Below are 24,101 nucleotides of genomic sequence, written 5' to 3'. Positions count from 1 at the left end.
TTTATGTACTCTTATTATTTGGGGTGGGGAGGATAGTGCATATTTCAGGTCAAAAATAGAATATCTCTAGCCCCACCCACCCTCTACCATGTGCTTGTTACCAATCATCACACCTACCAGGCCTTCTAGGAGTAACCACTATTGTGAGTTTTATGGCAATTTTTGTTTGCTTTTATTTATAACTGGACCAGCTATGTGTGTACATGTGTGTGTATAAGTATAGTTGGTATACAATATTAGTTTCAGGTGTACAACATAGTGGATTGTACACCTGTATATCTTACTATGTGATCATCAAACTAAGTCTAGTAACCATCTGTCATTGTGCAAATTATCACACTAGTATTGACTCTATTCCCCTTCACCTTTTTCACCTATTCCTTCACCATCACCCCCTCTGGCAATTATCAGTTTGTTCTTTGTTTCCATTAGTCTGTTTTGTTTTATTTCATTTATGCTGCAGTGAACACAGGGGTGCTTACTAATTAGTTCTTTTGTTTTCTTTGCATAAACACCTAGAAGTGCAATTGCTGGGTCATGGCAGTTCTAGTTTTAGTTTTTTGAGGAATCTCCATGATTTTTATATAGTGGCTGCACTAATTGGCAGTCCCACCAACAGTGCACAGGGAGGTTCCCTTTTCCTCACATCCTTCTCAACACTTATTTGTTGACTTTTTTTTTTGTACTCACCCGAGGACATTTTTGTATTTCTCTTCAGATAGAGCCAGAGGGAGAGAAGGAGGAAGAGAAAGAGAGAAACATCGATGTGAGAGAGACACGTGGACTGGCTGCCACCCACACGCTCCCAACCAGGACCGGGGACAAACTGCAACCAAGGTACATGCCCTTAGCAGGAACCGAACCTGGGACTCTCTGGTCCATGGGCCGACGCTCTAACCGCTGAGCCAAACCGGCCAGGGCTATTTGTTGACTTTTTGACAAAACCACCCTGACAGGTGTGAGGTGGCATCTCACTGTGGTTTGTATTTGCATTTCCCTGATGATGGGTGATGTTGAGCATATTTTCTTACATCTGTTGTCCATCTGTATATCTTTAGAGAAATGTCTCTCTATGTCCTCCGCCCATTTTTTGATCTGATTGTTTATTTATTATTTTTGTTATTGAGTTGTATGGGTTTCTTACATATTTTGCATATCAACCTCTTTTTGGATGTATTGTTTGCAAATGTCTTCTCTCATTCAGTAGTTTGTCTTTTCATTTCCTTGATGGGTTTTTTTTTTTTTTTTTTGCTGTGTGGAAGCCTTTCAGTTTGATGAAGTCATGTTGATTTATTTTTGTTTTTGTTTTCCTTCCTCGAAGTGACATCTCCAAAGAGCTATTCCTCAGACTGATGTCAAATACTTTGCTTCTCACCTTTTCTTCTAGGAGTTGCAACATTTCAGGCCTTACGTTTAAGTCTGGTATAAATTTTGAGTTTAATTTAGTATATAGTGTAAGAGTGTGGTCTTGTATGTATGTATGTATTTATTTATTTTTGCGTGTATCTGTCCAGTTTTACCATTGCCACTTATTGAAGGAACTATCCTTTTTAAAAACAACTTTATATGTTTTTATAATTTTTTTAGAGAGAGAAATAGAAACATCGATGTCAGAGAGAAACATTGATCAGCTGCCCCCTGCACACCTCCCACTGGGGATCAAGCCTGCAACCCTGGCATGTGCCCTGAACGAGAATCAAACTGGGACCTCTTAGTCCACGGGACGACGCTCAATCCACTGAGCCACACCGGCCAGGTAAAGGATCTATCATTTTTTATTGGATGTTCTTGTCTCCTTTGTTCTAAAATAACCATATGAGCAAGGGTTTATTTCTGCACTCTCTATTCTGTTCCATTGGTCAAGGTGTTTTTGTGCTAGCACTGTACTATTTTGATTATTATAGCTTTGTAATATGTTTGAAATGAGGGAGCATCATCCCTCCAACTCTATTTTAAACAAAATAGATATTTCCCCCTGCTTTGAAATTTTATATAAGTGGATGCATACTGGATATATTTTTTTCCCCCAACAGAATTTACCTGTATTAGTGTGACACAGACTGGTATCCTGAACTCCTCTAGAGCATTAAGAATAAAATAAAGCTGGTTGTGATCCTTGAAACTGATTTTATAACCCATTACAGGATCTTGGCTCAGTATTAAAACACTGTTCTAGGGGACGGATTATGAAAATAAGGAATTAAGATTAATTGATGTGAGAGAAACCTACTTACCTCCACTCCTAGGCTGTTTAGTTACTCTATTAATTTACATTCAATCTTCATCCCCAACTGTATAAAGTTTCCCAAAATCCTCAAGGAAAAGGTTTATATTTTAAAAAATAGAAGGTATCAATTTACTTCTGTTTTCTAAAAGCAGGCATGTTTTATCAGGTGGATAAATTAAGTCCTATAAATAAACTTGTGAGTAGCATATATATATATATATATATATATATATATATATGCACGAAAGGAAATTTATTGGTTAATTGGTGGCCCCCAAAGAGCCATGCTTTTTGGTATTCATGCTGTAGTGTAGTGCCATCGCTCGGTGACTGGGAGCTGGGATGTGTGACTTGTTTTGACTTTAGCAAGCATGATGTAAACAGGCTTGAAAAGTGGCTGGAAATTTGGAACTTGCCTGCTTGAAATACTCCCTCTTGGAACCCAACTACCATGCACCAGGAAGACCAAGCCACGTGCAGAGATCATGGGGGAGAAGAATGGAGATGCTTCAGTAACAGCCCCGCACCAACAGCCATGTGAGTGAGCATCCTAGGTTTTCCAGGGCAGTCCAACCTCCAGATGACTGACACCCTAGCTACAGAACCATGGGGGAGAATGAAATGGGTGTCCTTGAAAGCCATTAAGTTTCAGGGCAGCTTGGTCTTTGGGAATAGGTAAGAGAAACATCAGGGAAGCACTTGATTTATTGTTTGAGTAATCTGCACAACACTGAGCCGATCACTGTGGTCAAGGTCATGGGGTCTTGTGCCTCCTACAAGAACCAAATGAAGCAGGGAGGAGAACCTCAGAGAAGGGGTTGGGGAAACTATGGACTGCAATTAGGGCTCAGAGAAGACTGTTTCCAGGGTGAAGTTCCATCAGTTGTGAGGTCAAAACCCCATTATCCCGGCTGCCACTCTGAGTCTCTTTCTATTAACTCATGTTTCTTCAGAGGTGATGGCTCTCAGGAGTCGGGTGGACGTGGTGTGTGTGTGTGTGAACATGTGTGTTTCCTGGAGTCTGATCTGGGGTGGGATGGAATGGAGAGGCCTTGGGCAGGAAGGGGTAGAGGGAGTGAGGTCATCCTCCCAGAGTTGTTTTCAGCACCTAGTGCCCCTGTGGACAGAGACCCATGTTCACACAGTCAGCTCCCTGGATTTAGAGTCAGTCAGACCTAACTCAGCATATACAGTATTTTAAATAATATTTTTAAATTGAAGGTTTCTATATTCGTATATCAGATTAAGGCTTTTCTGTATTACCGGAGGTTTATAACATCAAAGATTAATTTTCTTACATCCCTACCCCATGATGAATGAAATGATATAATTTCTTTTTTTCAGAATTTAAATTTATCTTTGTTGTTGAGAGTATTACAGATGTTCCCCGTTGACTCCTTCTACCCGGTTCCCATCCCACCCCAGACCTTCACCATTTTCTATTTATACATCTACCTGATTCTGGCTTTTACTATCATCTCAGAGATTATATCATTTCTAGAATCTGAAGCAGGTCTTCAAAAGAGAAATAGAAAAATACTAAAGAAACCAAAATTCCTGTTAATAACTGGAAAGCAAAGAGGCTAGAGACAATGTACCATGACCCTGTAGGTATTAATCTGTCCCCAATACTATGCTGATTTGAACTCCCTTAATGTATGAAACACAAAACTCTTCATTGAAATAAAAGTTAGGCTGAATAATTTTTCTAAAAATTTTTGATAGCTAAAAGTTATTATACATCGTATCCAACTGGATACAATGAAAGAAAGTCATGAAAGTAAGTGACCGGGTGGAGTCTAAGATGAGTGACTAGTTAGGATGTAATTATTGGTTTGGCATCTTTTCTGGAGCAGCAGTTGGCACTGTGTCAAGACTCCAGATTAGCTCTTCAGTGTTCCACGGAGTTGGAAGCCCCTTATCTAAAAGTATGGCCTTTAATCCTGGCCGGTTTGGCTCAGCGGTTAGAGCCGCAGCCTGAAGACCAGAGCCCCAAGTTCGGCTCCCTCTGGGGGCACATGCCTCGGTTTCGGTTTGTCCCCAGCCCCGGTTAGGCTTGTGTGGGTGGCAACCAGTCATGATGTGTCTCTCACATCGATGTTTCTCTCTCTCTCTCTTCCCCTCTCTCTCCCTCCCGCATATCTTTGGGTGAGGATAAAAATAAAAAATAAATAAAAGAATGGCCTTTTTAAAAAGCCTATTAATTGTAGTAAGATGAGGATTTGGAAAAAAATTTCTCTGGGGCTTGGATTTTGGAGATCTTTTGAAGATAATAGGGGGGAAACCCTTTGGATTGCATTTGGTTCCTCTGTAAAAGCGTGTTTCACATTTTGTTTTTGTTGTTGTTTAACATGGTAAACTGGACTGGACTTCAAACTGAGTGCCCTGTTCGCTGGGGTGAGCTTGGGGGATGGAACTGGGGACACTGCAGGGAGCCGGGCCCTGGCAGCGGTGAGCACTGGGCCCTCTTACCCGAAGGACCGGGAAGGACCTGGTGCTGGTGGCTGCTGGCGCCTGGCCCCGCGCGCTCCACTCCACTGCGGGGCAGGGGGCCGGCCGTGGTGCGGCAGCTTCCACGCTGTCGGGGTGTCCATGTCACTGTCGCCCACCGGCAGTCAGGGCAAGTCTCGGCCTTCCTGGGCCTGGGACCCCCAGTCCTCGGGCGAAGGTCCCAGCTGGCCGGCCGCTCGCGTCTCTCCATCCAGGCTTCGGAGTAGCGCGGTTTCTCAGGTGCAGGCGCCACAGCAGCGTCATCTGGCCCTTAGGCTGTGGAAGTGCCCGCGGGGGCGTTGGTGGGGCTGCGCTTCGCCACCAGGCGGCAGCACCTTGGTGGCAGCTCCGAAAGTTCCTGCGCCAGAAGCTGCGATTCTTCAGGCTCAATGAAACAGCGGGGAGGCTGTCTCTGGGTCTCCCCACGGAAGCAGCACCGGCGGACTGTGGCAGTGCCAGTCTCAGGGCGGTCTTGTCCTCCAGGGTCTTCAGGACTTTGTTCCGGTAAAGGCATTTTTTTTTAGTTTCTTTCTTTTTTTTATTAACTTATTTTTGTTACAGATGTTTCTCCTTTTTTCCCCATTGACACCCTCCTCCCCATCACCCCCACCCCATCCCTGGCTTTATTGTCTATGTCCATTAGTTATGCGTACATGCATGTAAGTTCTGTGGTTTATCTCTTCCCTCCCCCCACCAGCCCCTCTTCTGAGGGTTGTCAATCTGTACCCTACTTCCACGTCTCTGGGACTACCCTATTCCTCAGACTGTTATGTTCATTATATTCCACAAATAAGTGAGATCACGTGATATTTGTCTTTCTCGGCTTGGCTTGTTTCACTTAGGATAATACTTCCCAGGTCCCTCCATGTCGTCTCAAAGGACAAGAGATCTTTCTTTCTTACAGCTGCAAAGTACTCCATTGTGTAAAAGTACCACAACTTTTTTATCCATTCGTCTACTGATGCACAATTGGGCTGTGGTCTTTGATAGTTTCCTTGTTTTCTGGCACAAGATGTTTCCAGATGTGGAATCAGTTATTTCTCTAAGGGGCCTGGTTTCTGAGTTCCTTTTAGTGAAAAATATTATTTAGAGACAATCATTTTTGACTGAGGATTTATAAAGCTGTGTTTCAACAGCTGCTGAGGACTCCATCTCTCCTGTCATCTAGGAAAACCCCTTAGATTACTGGTTTATTATGAAAAGATATAATTCAGGACGGGATGCAAAGAGCAAGGTGTGTGGGAGGGACCAGGAGCTTCCATGTTCTCTCCCAGCACCTCCACCTGGTCTCTGAACACCGTCCCTTTGGGTGTATCTTTTATATCTTGGTTCTTTTCATCAAACTTTTATTTGCAAATTTTATCTTTGTGTTGCATGTAAACTATGGCTTCTTAAATTTTATTACTGTGTGTGTTCCACTATGTGCATTTTCTGCAATTCTGTGGGTGAACCCCGGGGTTGTCTCCAGCCTTTTGGCCATTAGGAGCTCCTCTGCTGCGAACAGCCTCGGACGTCTCTCCAAGTGATGCTGTGAAAACCTCTTAAAGGCATACACCTAGAAGTGAACTTGATGGATCAGAAGGCGTTTGTATGTAAAGCTGACATTTGGGAAAGGCTCTAAGGTAAATTTTTTTTCTCAGCTTTTCTAGATTTGTAAAAATTGTATTGACACTAATCTCACCAAGATTTTATCCACAGGTTATCCGGTGACAGTGCAGGAAGGTGGGCTCGGCTGTGACAGCGTACTGGGAAAAGCTCTGTTCCACAGGTGCCTCTTCTTTCTCTTGTCCCCAGTCGCTGGCCAGTGAATGTCCTTTCACAACGATGGCCCGGCACCAGAGGGCGGGTGGAAATGGGAAATGCCGCATCTGCTCGCATGTCACTGGCCGAAGAAAACTCATGGCCACTACTTCTCTCCTCAGGGGAATGTGAGGGCGTCTCATTAGCTCTGATTACGGGGTGAAGATCTGTGAGATTGTTGTCAATACGCCATGAGCTGCTTTCCTCTCCCCTAAACCAATGAGGCTTTTTTGAAAAAAATCATGGAGAGGGCTTACATATGTCTATTGGATTTGGGGGGATGATGTGACTCATCGCTGACTCATGTCCCCAAAATTGAAAAAAGAAGTTAGGAACCTCATGAAAGTAAAAGCTGCCAGAGCTGCTGCTATGCCGGGAAGAGGAGCTGCAGGGGAGGGAGCCTCTTGTCCCCGGACGGCAGGTCAAGGGCATGTCACGTGGGCTGGGTGGGACCGGACAGAAGGTGCCAGGCTTGGGCTGTCTACATGTCACACAGTCCAAGAGGGGTGTGGACTGCCGGGCCACGGGGTGAGGAACGAAGCAGAGAGGTACTGTCCCCAAAGAGGGAAAAGCAGGAGTGTCTCCCTGCAGTGATTCCAGCAGGTGGGGCACGGGGTCTCTGAAGGACCCACATAAAATAAATAAAATCTGCCCTGGCCGGTTTGGCTCAGCGGTTAGAGCGTCGACCTGCGGTCCTGAGAGACCCGGGTTCAGTTCCCGCTAAGGGCACGTACCTCGGTTGCAGTTTGTCCCCGGCCCTTGTTGGTTGTGCAGGTGGCAGCCACTCAATGTGTCCCTTTCACATCGATGTTTCTCTCTCTCCCTCCCACTCTACCTGAACAAAAAATGGGAAAATGTCCTCGGGTGAGGATAAAAAATAAAATAAAATAAAATCTGTGTTTGGACCTGTGCCACACCCAGAAGGCACCAGTGCCATGTCACAACTGTCACAGTTCACGGGGCCATTTCTGTCCCTCTTTTCCTCCAGTTTCTTTGCCTTAGAGGATGGGACACAGCACTGAGTCTGGGGAGGGAAGGGGAGAGGAGAGGGGAGAGGGGAGAGGAGAGAGGAGAGAGGGGAAGGATGGGAGGGAGAGGGGGTGGAGGGGAGAGGTAGGGGAGAGTAGAGAGGGGAGGTGGAGGGATGAGAGGGGGGAGAGGGAGGGGAGAGGGGAGAGGGGAGGAGTGCAGAGGGAGAGAATGGTGAAAAGTCCTGGCCCCTCTGCGGGCTTCCCGCCTGAGCCAGCGCTGAGCGGGGACAGGGCTGAGCTCTGAATGGGTGGAGAGGCACAGTTTAGCAGGAACGGGTCTGGATTGCTCTGAATGCCTGGCCGTCGTCCCTGGGAATGAGCACAGAGCTGTGGGGCCCCCCAGGATAACCCAGGGTAGGGTGGGAGATTTGACGTGCATCACAGGAAAGAGAGTGCTGGTTAAAAGAGAAAATAGTTCTTTGCCTCCCCCTTGCAGAGTCCAATTCATTCACCAAATCAGTAACAGGTACAAGCAAAGTGTTCAGACACAGTATCTGGGTCAGCAGGTTTCCCTGCTCAGGTAAAACAACCGATATTATGTGTATGTTTCATACAAATTGCTTTCACATGTATTACCTTTGCTTCCAAAGTTTCCACCTGACAAAGCACAGCACTTTCTGTCTAGTTCTCATCCGTGGATGTTGGTCTCTCAACTGTTTCCACAGCCATAATGTTACATTTAAAGCTACAAAACCTGTGTACATGGGACATGTAGTTCGTCCTGAGATCGAGAAGAACAAGAACACTGCTCAGAGTCCGTGCCGCTAAGCCGTCACTGTCCCAGAAAATGCAGTGCCGGTGACAACTGTGCACTTGGAGTAGGTCTGACCAAAGAAACATGGTTTTGGGTTTGCAGCCAAGCTATTCCCATAACTAAAGATTTGTCCTTAGGGAAAAGCACGTATTTGATTGGGTGGTCAGATAATGTTATCACAATGTTGACACCAACTAGTCCCTCAAAACAAAATCCCGAGAGCCTTTACTTCTCGACTGTGTTTTTGCAAGGAAACATTTATTTAACTATCTATATGTAGTGTGTTTATAAAGTTTTAAACTGAAAACACCCACATATTCACCACCCAGCGTAAGAAATAGAGGCTGTGCTTCTAAAGCCCTGGGTGCCCCAGCACAGCCCCCTCTCCCCGGTGCCAACCACTCTTTTAAATGTTACGTCTGGCATGTCTCTGATTTCCCTCAGACGTGTGCCTCTCTAAGCAATAAAGCACGTTAAATTATGAACGGGTTCCAACTCCATGTCAACGATGTCATACGCTGGCTCTCTCTGCATCTTGCGTTGTCTGCTTAACTTCATTCTACGTTCATCTCCAGAGCGTGTGGCTGTAGCTGACTTATTTTCACCAACATACATTCTTTTGTGTAGAATTCTGTTTTTTGTCTATACCACATTTTATTCTCCTGTTATTTGCTATTACAAAGCACTGTGCTGTGAGCATTCCTGTACATGAAATCTTTGGCACCTGCGTAGGGGTTGCTTGGGATATAACTAGGAGAAAAATGGCTTTATAAGATAATGCTCTATTTCAGGCATCAGCACAGAGGACCAGTTTCATTGCTGAGTATCCTGGTGAATCTTCCTAGGGGGAAAACTGTGCATCATCATCTTGGTTTTAGTTCCCGTTTCCTGATCATTAGTGATGTTAAGCATCTTTGCGTGTGTTTTTCAGCCACTGATGGGTCTCTTTCTATGAAGTGCTTGTTGATGGGTCTTGTCCATTTTTCTCCTGTATTTCTGCTTCTCTCCTGACTGGTTTTCAGGAGTTCTTTCTAAACGCTGGACTAACCCTCACCTAGCCCTGTGCACCAGCAAAAGCTTACCTTTCCCCTGTTCACAGTGTCCTTTCAGCAGAGAGGTTTCATATTTTAATTTGGTGACATTTATCAGTTGTTTTGGGTTTTGTTTAAATAATTCTTATATTATTATGAGAATATTGTGCTATATCTTCTTCCAAATGTTTAATGTTTTTGCTTCATACATGTAATCCTTGATGCGCATGGCACTGATTTTCCTAAGTGCAGTGACACTCAGATCTGATTCCACCCCACCTTATCCAGAGTCTTACGAATCCACACTCTTTATTGATTCGTACTTCTCTGCTCCAGTAATCTGCAATGCCATCATCATTTTTCAAGTTTCTAGACATGGGTGAGTTTGTTTCTGGTGTCTACTATGAGCCACTGATCTATTTTTTTTTTTTTTAATCTCTGAGCTGACTTCACACCCCTTTCCTCATCACTTTAGTAAATCTTCATATTTGGCAAGTTCTCTCACTTTGTTCTCTAGAGTTTCTTGTTCTGAGAAAAGACACGGCATAATTTGCTACTTTATTAAAACTGCTGCAATTAACCTGGCAAGTTCCTTGAAGAATCCCCTGTGTCATAGATTTCAACATTGACATTCCTGATGGAATGATTCTAATTTGAAGTGATCAAGATTAGCACTGAGAGTCCTAAGCCACATTGCCTCTTGATAGGATGTGTTCGCTCTGATCTGTCAACATCCAGTATTGCCCTGTTCCCAACCATTCTCTACCTGCAGCCTGAAGAACCTTTGAAAATGTAAATATAATTCTGTCTTTTGAAAACTTACAATGGTTTCCTATGGCCTTTAGAAATAAGTCCAAAATCCTTAGTATGCCCCTCCAGGCCCTCCATGATCTGACCTTAGCTTCCCTTTCCAATCTTCTCTCTCCCTCACCCCTTTCCTCTGGCTACACTTTGCGATGTCATTGGCGTCACACTCTCCCACCCCTGCTTAGAGCTGAGTCATGCCTGGCGTCCCAAAGTTCCCTTTGGGATGGTTGAAAGACTGTTGATCCTTCAAACATCTCCCATCTTTCCTCTGTCCTCCTCTCTGCTCTCACACACATTTTTTTTTGGCAATACCATGAAACGATACAACCTTGCCCACTATCAGGAGTTTTAAGGGTCTCATTCAGTGTGGAAGCTGAAGATTATAAGCAACAGAATACTGATGAAATATGGCTTTAATAACAGAGATTTGTTTTTCTCTCAAAATAACAAATCCACAGGAAGGTGGATCCAGGATTGAATTCAGCTGCTCAATGATGTAGGGCAAGTTTCTTTCTTTTCACTCTTCCCTCATGGTCACAAGGTGGCTGCCAGCAACAAGCAGGTGGCAACAGTTCCCAGCACCAAAGAGAGGAAAAAAAGTCTTCTCTTTATTCTTGTGCTTTTTATCAGGGAGTAAAATATTGTCTCAGAAATCAACTATGAGACTCTCTTTCATGAGACCTTGGCCAGAACCGTCTCAACTGCAAGGGACATGGGGCAGATTAGTGTCAAACTGCTACCGCAGGACGCTGCTTCTGCCCACGAGGGGACTGGCCCTGGAAAGTGCTGATCATGGTCTTCCTGCTTATACTATGAACACTAATGGTCCTGATATTTCTTCTGTATGGATTGGTGGAGGAAAGGTATCCTGAAATTCTATTTCAAATCTACTTGCTAGTATCTTGAACTACTCTGCCTAATATGATCAAATCTAACCTTTTGAAATTAAATTTACAAAACTTAAAATGCAGTTAGAGTGGACCTTTAGGTTTCTTTATTTAGATACCGGAGGAGTTTTGGCTTAGTTTATAGACCAGCTGGTTTCATTCCAAGCAAATGTGAAATGAAAGAAAAGACATGTGTCTTCCCTCAGAGCAAGAGTGTTAACCTGCGGGGGACCACCTCTGGCGGGCTCGGCCGCATCTGCACGGGTCCCCTCACACAGCGCGCCTTCTTTCCAGACACTCACCTACAGACTGCACTGCAATCATGTTTTGTTTTGCTTACACTGTTTGACGTGTTGGGTTTAATTTAGTGACAGGTTGTTCCAGTCGTGGCCGTGAACGGTGGCCTCCGGCAGGACGAGGGATGCTGCCTCGCTTCCGTGCCGCCCTGTTCCAGCGGAGCCACCGCCGCTGCCCGGGCTGATTTGACGGGCATGTGACATTCTGGGCTCGATGAGGAGGAAGGAGGATTGCTGCTTACTGGAGGTAGTTCTTTGCAATTATTGCAGTTGCAACCAAAGCAATGCTCTGTCTATCCCTAGTGATTTTAAATATTGTTAATAGCTACTCTAGTGGTTACCGCGACTCAAATAGCAAATGAAACCCCGAGGGCAGTAGAATGTAGCCCAGTAAGTAATTTTTGCTTTTAATGAGACCATTTCAAAATATAACACGGCACTCAGGAATGCTTAGAAAGATATTATTGATAATGGTGAGCTTATTGAACTTTGAAGACTCTTAAAGTGTAATATATAAAAAGATTTAGTCTTAATATGTCTTATAGTGAATATATGGTCCTTGTACAAACACCAGAAACTATGCTCAGCAAAAAGAGAAGAAACGGTCACATCCAGGAGCCCATTTGCTAGAGTTCACTAGTGTTAACATTTTGGTGAATACGTTTCCAAATTTTATTTCTTCATTTTATTTGTTTATATGTGTTTAATTATCAGAGAAATTAAATCTGTTTTAGAAGGTGTTAAAGGCGTACTGCAGAGTGAGCACGCTTCCACCTCCAGTGTCTACATGTGTACACTGGAGGATGTGCGTGTACTGAGTAGGTATTGTTCACACATTTTTAAAAAATATTTATTGACCTTTATTGATTTGAAAGAGAGAGAGAAGTGAGAAGGAGAGAGAGATAGATACATCGATGAGAGAGAACATCAATTGGCCACCTCCTGCATGCCCCCCACAACCTGGGCATGTGTCCTGACCGGGAATCAAACCAGTGACCTCTTGGTGCATCGGTCGACGCTCAACCACTGAGCCACACTGGCCAGACTGTCCACATATTTTTAATCAACTTTATTTCTGTTTGTTCCAGAGTATATAATTTAATGGAATATACTTTATATAAACAGCTTGGTATTGTTGGACATTATAGTTTTTTGCTATTATAAATATATTCCTCTTCTTTATTTAGGATAATTGCTCAGGACTCTTAAGACAGTGAGACTTAAGGCTTTGAGTGCAGAAAGCAGCCGCCTCAATAACGGCTTCAGGTACTGCCTCAGGCCAGGCCAGGCCGGGGCGGGGCCTCTCGCTGGATCCTGCGCGCGCCCCCGGGCAGGCCCTTCCTTGGACTCCGGAGCAAGCTGAGGCTCTGGGGGTGGCTCTGGAGCAGGTGAAGAGACAGGTTCAGGCACATGCGTGGCTTTCCCGCGCCCTCCCCAAGAAAGAAAGATGCCACTACCCCCAGGGGAACTGTGGCCCCTGAGCCCACCCACCCCGACCGACTGTCTTCCCAGACTGCAGCCCCTCACCTTCCAGCTCTGCCTCCGTGGGCTCCAGATGCTCCAGCTCCACCCAGAGAAGGTGGGTATAGCCCACCTGGTATGAGGCAGGGAAGTTGATCTGCACGAAGGCCTGCTTCACCTTGCACCCGGGGAAGCGTCGTGGCTGGCCGAAACCCTGCACCTGGTCAGGCCAGATTCCCACCATAGAAGCAATGGCCCTGCGGGGAGGCAGGAGGGCAACGGAGTCAGAGTCCTGGTCCTTCCTCCCGCACGGCCCTCCCATGGCACCCTGCTTCAGACGGGGCCCGTATGCCTGCCCGGCCCATCCAGAGGTCAGCTCCATGCCATCCCTGGCCCCTGGGGCTGTCCTGGGAGTTGCAGGCCTGGTGACCCAGCAGGCTAACATGGAGTCTGTGTGAGTCTCCTCTTCCCCCCGAGAGCTGTCCTGGAGGCCTGTGCACTGCCCACCCAGCCCTCTGAGCACTGGGCACCTGGACTGAGGACTGAGACAGGGTGTGAGCAGCCTGCTCCCCACGTCCTGTTCTGGGCCTGGCGATGGTGGTCAGGGGAGTGGGTGAGAGAAAGCAGGCAGAGCAGGACGGTCTGTGGTGGGGATGGGACTCCTGGGGACAGCTCAGCCCAGCCTCCCCTCTGGTTATATGAGGCCAGGAAGCCCACCCACAGTGCTCTTTGACCCTGTCCTCCTGGAGTGGAAGCCACCAGACCTCAGCCCTCCCTTGGGAATCAGCAGACGTGTAAGATCAGGGTTCTGCCAGCCCCTGTCCACCCGCAGCCCCTCATTCTGTTGACACAGGAGGCCTCCTTCTGGACCCAAAGACCACTCACTTTTTCAATTGGTCCTGGGGTGTGTCACCCTGGTCGTTATATGGCTGCATATTTCCAGATGTAGAGAACACCTGGATGGCATCAGATCTGATGGAACGTGGGCAGCACCTGCAGATGACATCTAGTGTGACAGCCTGACTCGCTGACTGGAACTGAGGCCCAGGCACTGTGTCTGCTTTGTTCCCTGAGTCAGGCTAAGTGTCTCCAAAGTGCCTGCTGGCAGTAGGAGCTCCATGCACATTGTCTAGTCAATGAACTCCAACCAGAACCATCCGGACCTCTTAGTGGGCCTGGGGATGCTGTCTCCAGACATCCCTAATCTTGCTACACCAAGGACAAGGACAAAGACCAGCCAGGTAAAATCTCAAACTGCTTGACAGACATTTTCCCATGTACTTTTCCAAACTCAGATGCCACAGGCCGCCGCTGGATGTGTCAGGGGACTTCTCATGGGGAGAGAAGTCATTGCCAAGAACAACCGCACACATCCAGCAGCCCTTTCTGCAAAGCCAGGCAGCAGGTCAGACCTGCCATGGCTTGTCTCCACAGTGGTCCCTGCAAGAATCCCACGAGGTTTATCCTCTATCACCCACTTTTCAGAGGAGCAAACCGGGGCTCAGCGAGATGTGGTGACATTTTCAGGACACAGGGCTAGCAGTGGGCAGAGTCACCACTAGGGGGCGTGTGCTCACCTAGTAAACAGCTGGTCCAGGAACAGCTGGGCTCTGGAGAAGGCCGGGTGGATGAACGTGAAGGTGGAAATGTGGGGAATTTTTCCACTTGGGAAAGCTGGTACCATGGACACCACCATCTTCTCCAGTGTGCCTTCCTGGAGGGCACGCATCCTGCAGGCCTCACGGAGGTTAAGAGTTAACTCGGCTGCACACTGGGTGGGACAAGGAGGGACATCCAGTCAGCGGCATCACCATGAACCCAGGAGGATGGAGGTCTGCAGCTCACCCTGGACCTGCCAGACCTCAGGACATGTGAGAGAGGAGGGACAGGGGTGCCCATGCCCAGTGAGGTTCTAGGTTTTAAAAGGACCATTTAAGTTTTGTGAGTGGGGGATTTTTATACAATTATGACCTGGGCATGTTTTCAGCTGAGGAACATCAGACCTTCTGTATTAATAGTCTGTGTGAAGGACATTGTCCCCATGAGTCCTCAGCAGACATCCCCGCTACAGAGATGAGAACCCAGACGCTTAGGATGTCAGATGGCTGCTCAAGGTCATACAGGTCAGGACTAAGAACCATCCTGCATGACGTTCCCTCTCAGCTGCCTGAGACTCATCTGTCCTGACATGGAGGGAGAGGGTCTGGGAACCTTGTTGCTCCCCAGTTTAGAGAGAGTGTACAGGATACACACACCTAGGAAAACCACTGACTTCAAAAAAGACACTTATTTCTCATCCTTTTACTTTAATGGGTGTTTTGAGACCCTCATATGGAGATCCAGATTCCACAAAGGGGCCAATGCCTGGAGACTCCAGGCTGAAGAAAGTCAATCACCAGACAGAAATCTGAGCAGATGACACCCACAGGAAGGAGCCAGTCCACATGGTTGGTGAAAAGCTGACGGTGAGTCCAGGTACCCCAGAGGCAATCGCCAATCAAGGAACACTGATTGCCTTGGGCAGCTTGACGTCAGATTGGTAAACATTTCGATGAGTGAGAAATCCCCGGGGCCGGGCTGGAGCAAGGCAGCAGCCACCACCAGAAAGTGCTGTTGGCGACCTCACTGCCACAGCCTCTGGATGTGGATCCGCCTGCAGCTGTGAGGACAGACATGTGCACGTCCTGCCAAGAGCAGTCCCGTCCCTGGGCAGGTATCCCCACCTGGGGACAGTGTATGTTGGGGCTGAATTGTGTCGCTCAAACTCCATGACTTTGTAACCCTCAGAACTTCAGAACATGCCTGTATTTGGGCTCATGGTCTTTAAGGAAGTAATTAAGTTCCGGCGGCACTGAGAGGGGCATCGCTGTGGCAGACGCCCTCCGTGTTGGAGGAGGTCTGCAAGGACAGTGGAGCTGCCTGCACAGGACCCCTGGGCCTGCAGTGCACCAACAAAACAGCAACATGCAAATGTGCTCCTGGTCTGCTGGGAGGGAAACAACTATTTTCTCTATTATTCCTGCAAGTACGTAAGGAGTGGCTTTCTACCCTCCCTGTGGCTGAGGGAGGGTGTGGAGGTCCAGGTTCCTTGGTGCACGGGACTGTGGACACTCCGGTGGGAAGCCCTGGAGGTCCCCCAGGTGTCCCCAGATTTGAGTCTGGGTCTTGACCCTCTCTGACATCTTGGGGGTTTGGGTGTGGAGACTGCCCTGGGCCAGCTCTCACCTCAGACTCGCACTGGCCGGCGTCGTTGGCCCGGTGCACCTGCACCCTGACCCGGTAGGTGGTGTAGTCGGGCCCGCGGGCCAGCACCTCAAGGATGTCCTCGCTGGAGCTCTGCAAAGACCAAGCCGGGTACTGAGGCAGGAGGATCGGGAAGCTTCCCCCCACCTGTGGTCCTGGGAAGTGGCAGACCTAGCAAACTGACACAGTCTGTGAGGACACAGCGAGGCTGATCCCAGCAGCCCGCTGAACTAGCGGCACAACCGCATCATGTCAAGGTCAGCAGCACTGAAAGGCTCAGTCACTGAGGAAAACGACATCCTTCCTGGGCTGATATGGAGATGAACAAGGCCACACTCCGGACCTGGCCCGCCTCCTACTTGCTCTGTCAGACAAGTTGCAGAGAAATGTACCTAATACCTTAATCACTCCCTGTTTGTTTGTTTTTTGTTTTTGGTAAAAAATACCCTATCAGGTGTGATGATATATAAGGCTTAGAGGTCTGCAAAGACAGTCCAGCTGACTACCCCACAGGATACCTGGTGTAGGTAGTTCAACAATCAAAACATGAAAAATGCAAGGAAAGCAAGACTTTTTTCTCTGCGGTTCCAACAAATACATGAAGGCTGAATTTCTACCCCACCAGGAACCTGTTCAGGAGAGTTGGAGGGACAGATTTCTTCAGGAGTGGGCCTGTGAAAACTTTTGATACCGTTGTAATTAACCAAGTTATTCATAGCAGGAAAGGAGGAAAGGGAAGGCCAAATATTATAGGCATGGATTTGGGCAGCCTTGCCAGGAAACTACAGCTTTACACTCCCCAGGAGCTGGTCTGTTCCCCACAGATCATTGGGAGAAGACACATGCCCAGTAAAGTTGCGGGGACCAGCAAAGGTACTTGCCTGTCAGTCAGGGAACACATTGCTGACCAGATTGGGGAGCATGAAGATTTGGGATACTCAATTCCCTGAACAAAGAAATTTGTTCTCTAGGTTTCTTTTCTCTTTGTTGACTCCTGGCTAGTGGGGCTCTCTCTCCTGCTGTCTTGCATTCTCCTGTGTGGCCCATGGCCGTGCAGACCCCTCCACACAACGGACTAATGGACGGCAACTAGCCTGATGCTGAACTGGACCGGGTGGCAACATGGGACAGAAACTCTGGACACTGGCTCGGATTTTAGCTCTACTGAATCCGTAGCTACACTTCTTCCAGGACTAGACGAAGGGAGACCCAGGGAAGTAATTCCATGCAAATAAAAATCATTCATTCTCCCGCCCGAGTCGTAGAAAATTCTTTTTCTCGAGGTACGGTAAAGACTCCAGCCCCAGCAGTCCCTGGGGAGAGGAATACCTCAACTTCCCCAGTAACACTTTGAGGCCCCAGAGCTGAGTCTGGGTTCGTGTCCCACTCCAGTCAGCGTGGGTTTCTGGGTGCGGGTCAGCTCTCACCTCAGCCCGGCGCGAGACGGGCTTCCTGGCCTGGCGCCCTTGTCCCTTGTACCGGTTGGTGGCGTAAGTGAACCCGTCGGCCAACTCTTCTACGGTGTCCTCAGAGCTCTGCAAAGACAAAGCCTGCCACCAGGCCAGGAGGTGTCAGTGGACATCGCCACGGAGGGAGATGCCCACCACAAATTCTGCCTCTCAGATTAGGCACAGAGGGGCTTCTGCAAAGACCTCCAGCCAGAGAAGGAACAAGATGATACTTTGAGGACTCCCAATTAAAAAATGGGTAGATGAGTTTGGTCCCCAGCACTTGCCTTCCCTTCCTGCCAGCCAGGACCTGGGGTATGAACATGACAGACCCGCCAGGCTTCCGACACCTAACAACCTGCTCCTGCCCAGGACCAGCGCCCCTCATCCCACGCTCTCCCGCACCACCCCCGACAACCATACATACCCAGGAGGAGGGGTAAGAGGTGTGGGGCTGCCGGGGTGGGACCCCAGTAGGGACCTGGCCTGGATGGGCCTGTCCTGGGCTGCCCTCGGTTACCTGACGCTGCCTCATGCCAGAGGACGAGGACTGTCGGCGGTGGCGCCTGCGCCAGTTTCTACAGCAAGAGAAACATCCCTCACTCCGGGTTTTCTTTAGCCCAGAGCCTCGGGAGCTCGGGAAGCAACAGAGAAACATCCTAGTCTCCTGACTGTCTCCAGTCAACTGAACTGATGGGAGGTTGTCTCTAGAATGAAGGTGCCTGGTTACCACTTCTAATTTCAGTTGGGGATCTGTCACCAAGGAAGTGAGGTCACTCCTTCAAGGTTCCATGACCCGGGCCCCTTCCTCCAATCAGAGCCACTTAGAGCCCCCTCTGGGCTGTTGGCCGCTCGGCCTTCTCCCCGAGGTCATCTCCACACCTGTCCACCATAACCTACCACAGCCTCCCCACAGCTCCTGGGACTGTCCCAGGTCCCCGGCTTGGAGAACACTGAGTTCACACCTCCCTTTTCTTATCAGTTCTGTGCCCTGGGGAAGCCTTTGCTTCTCTAGGAGCCTCCCCAGTCTCCCCACCTGCACAGTGAGGTGATGCTAGACCCCATTTCCTAAGGACGTCATCAGGTGTGGAGGACATAAGCCTCTAACACCTGTGGGCAGGCGTCCCATGAATCTGATGCACAAACGTAGAGGTGGAAGGGTGACAAGAATGAGTGGGACGTAGTATGAAACAGCACTCAAAGCAGGCCGAAGTCCATCTCAGGGAAGTCACTGCCCACCTTTGTCTCATTTTCAGGTCTGCACCTTTAAGAGGTTGAAATAACAGAAAATTCCTATATTGTCATTCACTGGACTAAAACCTTCCAGTGGTCTCTTGTTAGACTTAGACTGAGACCAAGTGCCTCATGTGGGCCATGTGGTGGAGCCTTCACAGAGGCTCTAGTGATCCGCCTCCTGGTGGGAACACCCTTGTGTGTCCGCCTAGAGCCTAGTAACTGCTTCTGAACAGCTGAGAATCAGCCCAGGTGAGGGATGTCAGGGCTGTCACTTCTCTCGTCCTCTCATTCTTGAGTCCCCTCCTTTCTCAGCCTCTATTTCATTTTCTGTGCGTGTGTCTGACTCTGTCTCTGTCATATCTCTGGACCGGGCAGAGCTGCGCCCATGCTCTGCGCCGCCCTATGTCGATGCCCCATAGGAGCGAGCTGAGGGGGTGCCCAGCCAACAGGCAGGAACGCGGGCTCTCAGGCCCAACTGCGTCCTGACGGAAACCAGGCGAGTGACCTCGAGGGGAAACCTGTCCATCGAGCCTCAGCTGAAACACATCTCCTGCTTCATGGAGACCTTGAGGCAGAGGCACCAGCCAAACCTGCCCAGATGCTTGGTCCGCAGAAGTTGTGTGATGTTCATATCTGTGCTTTACTGGCACAAGGTTTGAAAGCAATGTTGTTTGTGCCTCAATTGTACAATAGAAAGGGACGAAGGGGCTTAAAACAAAGTATTGCAGGTTAAAGTTGGAATCGGGAAGAACCTGACGCAGAGTGCGAATCAAGCGCACTGAGCTGCCTCCGTAAGAGGACAGCGGGATCCCTCTCGTACCACTTCCTTCCGCAGGCCGCCTGCGCTCGGTCCGACGTCCAATTCCAGTTCGCTGAGGCTCTGTTTTTCTTGAGGGAAGTGGGTTATTGAGATTTGAAAAGGAAACACTTCAGTAGTGGAATGACAATGCTGTGCGATGGGACAAACCTGGATTCAATGAGTAAAGCTTCCAAGTTCTTATGCTTTTAGACTTCTTGTGTGTTCGATGCTGTGAGTTGCCCCAACACTGGAAATGATTTTGCAAACACCTTATAAGACAGAAAGGTGGGCCAGCCAGGCTAGCCAGGAGTTTGAAATGGAGAAGATGCTGTTTTATGTGCTGTGGGTTCATGTCCCTCAAGTGTCCCCAAGACCTAAGGTCCCAGAAGGCAGGGTTTGCTCCGATGTATATAAAACATTAGGGTGACCAGTTGTCTCACTTTGCCTGAATGTCTGCTTTGAAAACTAAAAGTCCTGTTTTGGAAAATCCCAGCTTTGGGAAAACAGGTTGTTGATTGCCCTATGTCACATATAGATCCTAGCCTCTGTGCTTGGATTGTAAAACTGAATAAATTCAGAGAATATGGCTATGTGATGGTTTATTAATGGTACCTGTTGTCAATCCCATACCATGTAAATGGATTGATAATGACCGCCATCTCCCCACCCCCCAACCTTTCCTCTGTCCTCTGACCTTTTAGTTCTTTTCTTCCAACTCTATAAATATCAAGTGTGATTTTAGGTGTTTGAGAAGCAGCTTGCTTGCCAGTCTCTACTCAGCAGTAGTTAAAAAACACACATCTTGCCCTGGCCAGTTTGGCTCAGCGGTTAGTGTCGGCCTGCGGTCCAGAGAGACCCGGGTTCAGTTTCCGCTAAGGGCACGTACCTTGCAGTTTGTCCCCGGCTCTGGTTGGGTCGTGCGGGTGGCAGCCACTCGATGTGTCCCTTTCATGTCAATGTTTCTCTCTCTCTCTCTCTTCCTCCCACTCTATCTGAACAAAAAAAATGGAAAAAAGTCCTCGGGTGAGGATTGAAACACACACACACACACACACACACACACACACACACACACGTCTTTGCTTGATTGAGTCTTTTGGGTAGTTTCTGAACACATGAGATTTCGAGAACTGGAGGCTGGGAAGGGCAGCTGTAAGGCCCTCTGCGGGCCAGGCAGAGAGGCAGGTGAAGGCACCTGCCCAGGGCAGCCGAGTGGTTGCAGGGACCCTGTGCAGGCTGATGGAGACATGGCAGGGGCCCCCTGCAGGCCGAAGGAGAGATGGCAGGGGCCCCCTGCAGGCCGAAGGAGGGATGGCAGGGGCCCCCTGCAGGCCGAAGGAGAGATGGCAGGGGCCCCCTGCAGGCCGAAGGAGAGATGGCAGGGGGCCCCTGCAGGCCGAAGGAGAGGCAGCATGGGCTTTGCGCAGGCCTGGCAGCGAAGCAGCATAGGGCCCTTTGCCAGCTTTGCCGAGAGGCAGTTGAGCTTGGTGCCATCTGGCAGAGAGGCAAACCTGGGCCCTGTGCAGCCAGGTGTAGACGCAGCATGGTGTCCTGTGCAGGCCTGGCAGAGAAGCAGTTGTAGGTCCCTGGCAGACCTGGCAAAAAGGAAGTTGTAGGATTGTGTGTGGTCTGGCTGCGTGGGGCTGACTGCAGGCCCGGCAGAGAGGCAGCGTGGAGTTTTGTGGAGGTCTGGCAAGAGTTAGCATGGGAAATTGTGCTGGCCTTGCAGAGAGGCTGTTTTAGGGCCCTGCAGTCCGGCAGAGAGGCAGCATGTGGTTCTCTGCGTGCCTGGAAGTTGCAGGGCCCCGTGCTGTCATGCTGAGGAGCATCACTGGGCCCTGTGCAGTCTGGCAGAGAGCTGTGCTAGAACCCTGTGCAGTATGGTGGAGAAGCAGTGAGAGGCCTGTGCACTCTCTAGAGGCAGCTGGGGAGCATGTGGGCCTCTGTAGACCTGGTTGAGGGGCAGTTGTAGGGTTTGTGCAGACTAGCAGAGAATCAGCGTGGGGTCTCGTGCAAGCCTGGCAGAGAGGTAGCAAGGGCATCTCTGTAGGCCTGGCTGAGAGGCGGTTGTAGGGCATTGCGCAGTGTAGCAGAGAGGCAGCATGGGGTCCTGTGCGTGCCTGACAGATAAGAAGTTGTAGGCCCTTTGCATTCAGTCCGAGAGGCATCACTGGGCTCTGTTCATGTATGGCAGAAAGGGCCCTGTGTGTCCTGGCAGAGAGACAACATGGCATCCTGTGCAAGACTGGTGGGGAGGCTTTTGTAGGGTCCTGTGCAGTATAGCAGAAAGGCAGTTGTTGGGTTCTGTGTCATCCGGCAGAGAGGCGGCACAGGTCCACATGCAGTCCTGGTAGACAGGAAGCATGGGGCCCTCTATAGGCCTGGTCGAGAGGCAGCTGTGAGGTTTTGTGCCATATAGCAGAGAAGCAATGTGGGGCCCTGTGCTGCTGGCTGAGCGACATCACGGGTCCTGTGCAAGCCTGGCAGAGCTGCGGCATGGGGCCCTGTGCTGGCTGGCTGAGCGACATCACGGGTCCTGTGCAAGCCTGGCAGAGCTGCAGCATGGGGCCCTATGCTGGCTGGCTGAGCGACATCACGGGTCCCGTGCAAGCCTGGCAGAGCTGCAGCATGGAGCCCTGTGCTGAGCGACATCACGGGTCCTGTGCAAGCCTGGCAGAGCTGCAGCATGGGGCCCTGTGCTGCTGGCTGAGCGACATCACGGGTCCCGTGCAAGCCTGGCAGAGCTGCAGCATGGAGCCCTGTGCTGAGCGACATCACGGGTCCCGTGCAAGCCTGGCAGAGCTGCGGCATGGGGCCCTGTGCTGAGCGACATCATGGGTCCTGTGCAAGCCTGGCAGAGCTGCAGCATGGGGCCCTGTGCTGCTGGCTGAGCGACATCACGGGTCCCGTGCAAGCCTGGCAGAGCTGCAGCATGGAGCCCTGTGCTGAGCGACATCACGGGTCCCGTGCAAGCCTGGCAGAGCTGCAGCATGGGGCCCTGTGCTGCTGGCTGAGCGACATCACGGGTCCCGTGCAAGCCTGGCAGAGCTGCAGCATGGGGCCCTGTGCTGGCTAGGCAGAAAGGCAGTTTTAAAGTTTTGTGTAGTCAGGCCCAGAGGCAGCAAGAGGTGGTCTTGCCAGATACAGGTAGGGTACAGATCTCCCCGACCTTGACCAAGATGTTAGCAGCTAAGCCTCTTGGGAGTGATAAGAGGCAGAGAATACCCCGGGCTATAAGAAAGCAAAATGTGAGACGGCTGCGTCGGGGTGCAGGAGAAGATGGCAGTCTCCACAGGAGGTAAAGTTCCTCGTAATTTTTGCTTGTTGGAAGAACTTGAGGAAGGACAAAAAGGAGTAGGCGATGGTACGGTTAGCTGGGGCCTTGAAGATGATGAAGATATGACACTTACAAGGGTGGACAGGCATGATTACTGGGCCACCAAGGACAAATTATGAAAACAGAATATATAGCCTGAAGGTAGAATGTGGACCTAAATACCCAGAAGCTCCTCCATCAGTTAAATTTGTAACCAAAATTAGTATGAATGGAATCAGTAATTCCAGTGGAATGGTAGATGCACGGAGCAGACCAGTATTAGCAAAATGGCAAAATTCACATAGCACTAAAGTTGTACTTCAAGAACTAAGACGTCTAATGATGTCCAAAGAAAATATGAAGCTTCCATGGCCACCAGAAGGACAAACACACAACAGTTAGTTTTAGTGGATCTCAAACTTGTCTTAAATCAACAATCTTCTATTCATGTTAATGTCTTGATTAAATATCAGCCCTGTCCGGTTTGGCTCAGCGGTTGGAGCGTCGGCCTGAGGTACAGAGAGACTCGGGTTCGGTTCCCGCTAAGGGCACGTACTTCGGTTGCAGTTTGTCCCCGGCCCTGGTTGGTCGTGCGGGTGGCAGCCACTCGATGTGTCCCTTTCACATCGATGTTTCTCTCTCTCTCCCCCTCCCGCTCTATCTGAACAAAAAATGGAAAAATGTCCTCGGGTGAGGATAAAAAAAAAAAAAAAATCAATCACAATCCAAAATAACCACACATTAAGTAAAAGAACGCCAGCTGGTAAACATGACCCGGACATTCGTAAGAATAGATTTAATACACGTACACACCTTGTGTTTTAGGTAGCAGGAGAAAAAATGCAGCACAATTTTTTAAGGCACTGTCATTGAAACATAAACCTGGAGTGCTCAAAACAGGATTCAGGTGTACAGAGAAAGTATGGTGAGAAGTGTCAGATAGCTGTGGAAACACGTGTGTTTCTAAAAAAGTAAAAATCTCAAGAAGGAAAAGGGAAATGGCATGGTTTATCCATCTTGTTTAGTGAAAGAACTTCAATTTAAATTGTTGAAAGTAGCAGGTACAATGAATATTGTCACAATTTGCTTTCATTTTTGAAGCGGTATGGGTGCTGATTCCCAATAGTGTAAAAATATGTTCAGGATTGTTTTGTTACCTGTATTTGTAATAAATGTCATGGGGAAGGTCAATGAATTTTTGAAAAGCTGTTTCTGTGTGTTACATGTAACAGACGTGGTAAATATTTGTTTACAGTCTTTGTTTGACAAACCATG

The 24,101-nt window shown here is 48.9% G+C and overlaps 1 protein-coding gene and 1 pseudogene across 1 annotated transcript; one reads left to right on the top strand and one right to left on the bottom strand.

Annotated features, from left to right (window-relative positions):
- Positions 1-12,502: 12,502 nt before the first annotated feature.
- On the bottom strand, positions 12,503-18,010 carry LOC118630575 (ral guanine nucleotide dissociation stimulator-like). Its single transcript, XM_036262435.1, has 7 exons — positions 17,996-18,010; positions 17,455-17,562; positions 16,010-16,120; positions 14,362-14,555; positions 13,670-13,756; positions 12,851-13,041; positions 12,503-12,702 (listed from the first exon to the last, which is right to left on the bottom strand). Exons 1-7 carry the CDS (start codon positions 18,008-18,010, stop codon positions 12,503-12,505), a joined length of 906 nt encoding a protein of 301 aa, XP_036118328.1.
- A 4,779-nt stretch (positions 18,011-22,789) lies between these two features.
- Positions 22,790-23,228, top strand: LOC118631196 (annotated as a pseudogene).
- Positions 23,229-24,101: the final 873 nt, after the last annotated feature.

Source organism: Molossus molossus, unplaced genomic scaffold (genome assembly GCF_014108415.1).
Source record: "Molossus molossus isolate mMolMol1 unplaced genomic scaffold, mMolMol1.p scaffold_m16_p_15, whole genome shotgun sequence".
Classification (NCBI taxonomy): Eukaryota; Metazoa; Chordata; class Mammalia; order Chiroptera; family Molossidae; genus Molossus; species Molossus molossus.
The sequence above is the reverse complement of the archived record's forward strand: the minus strand, read 5'-3'. Positions and strand labels throughout refer to the sequence as shown.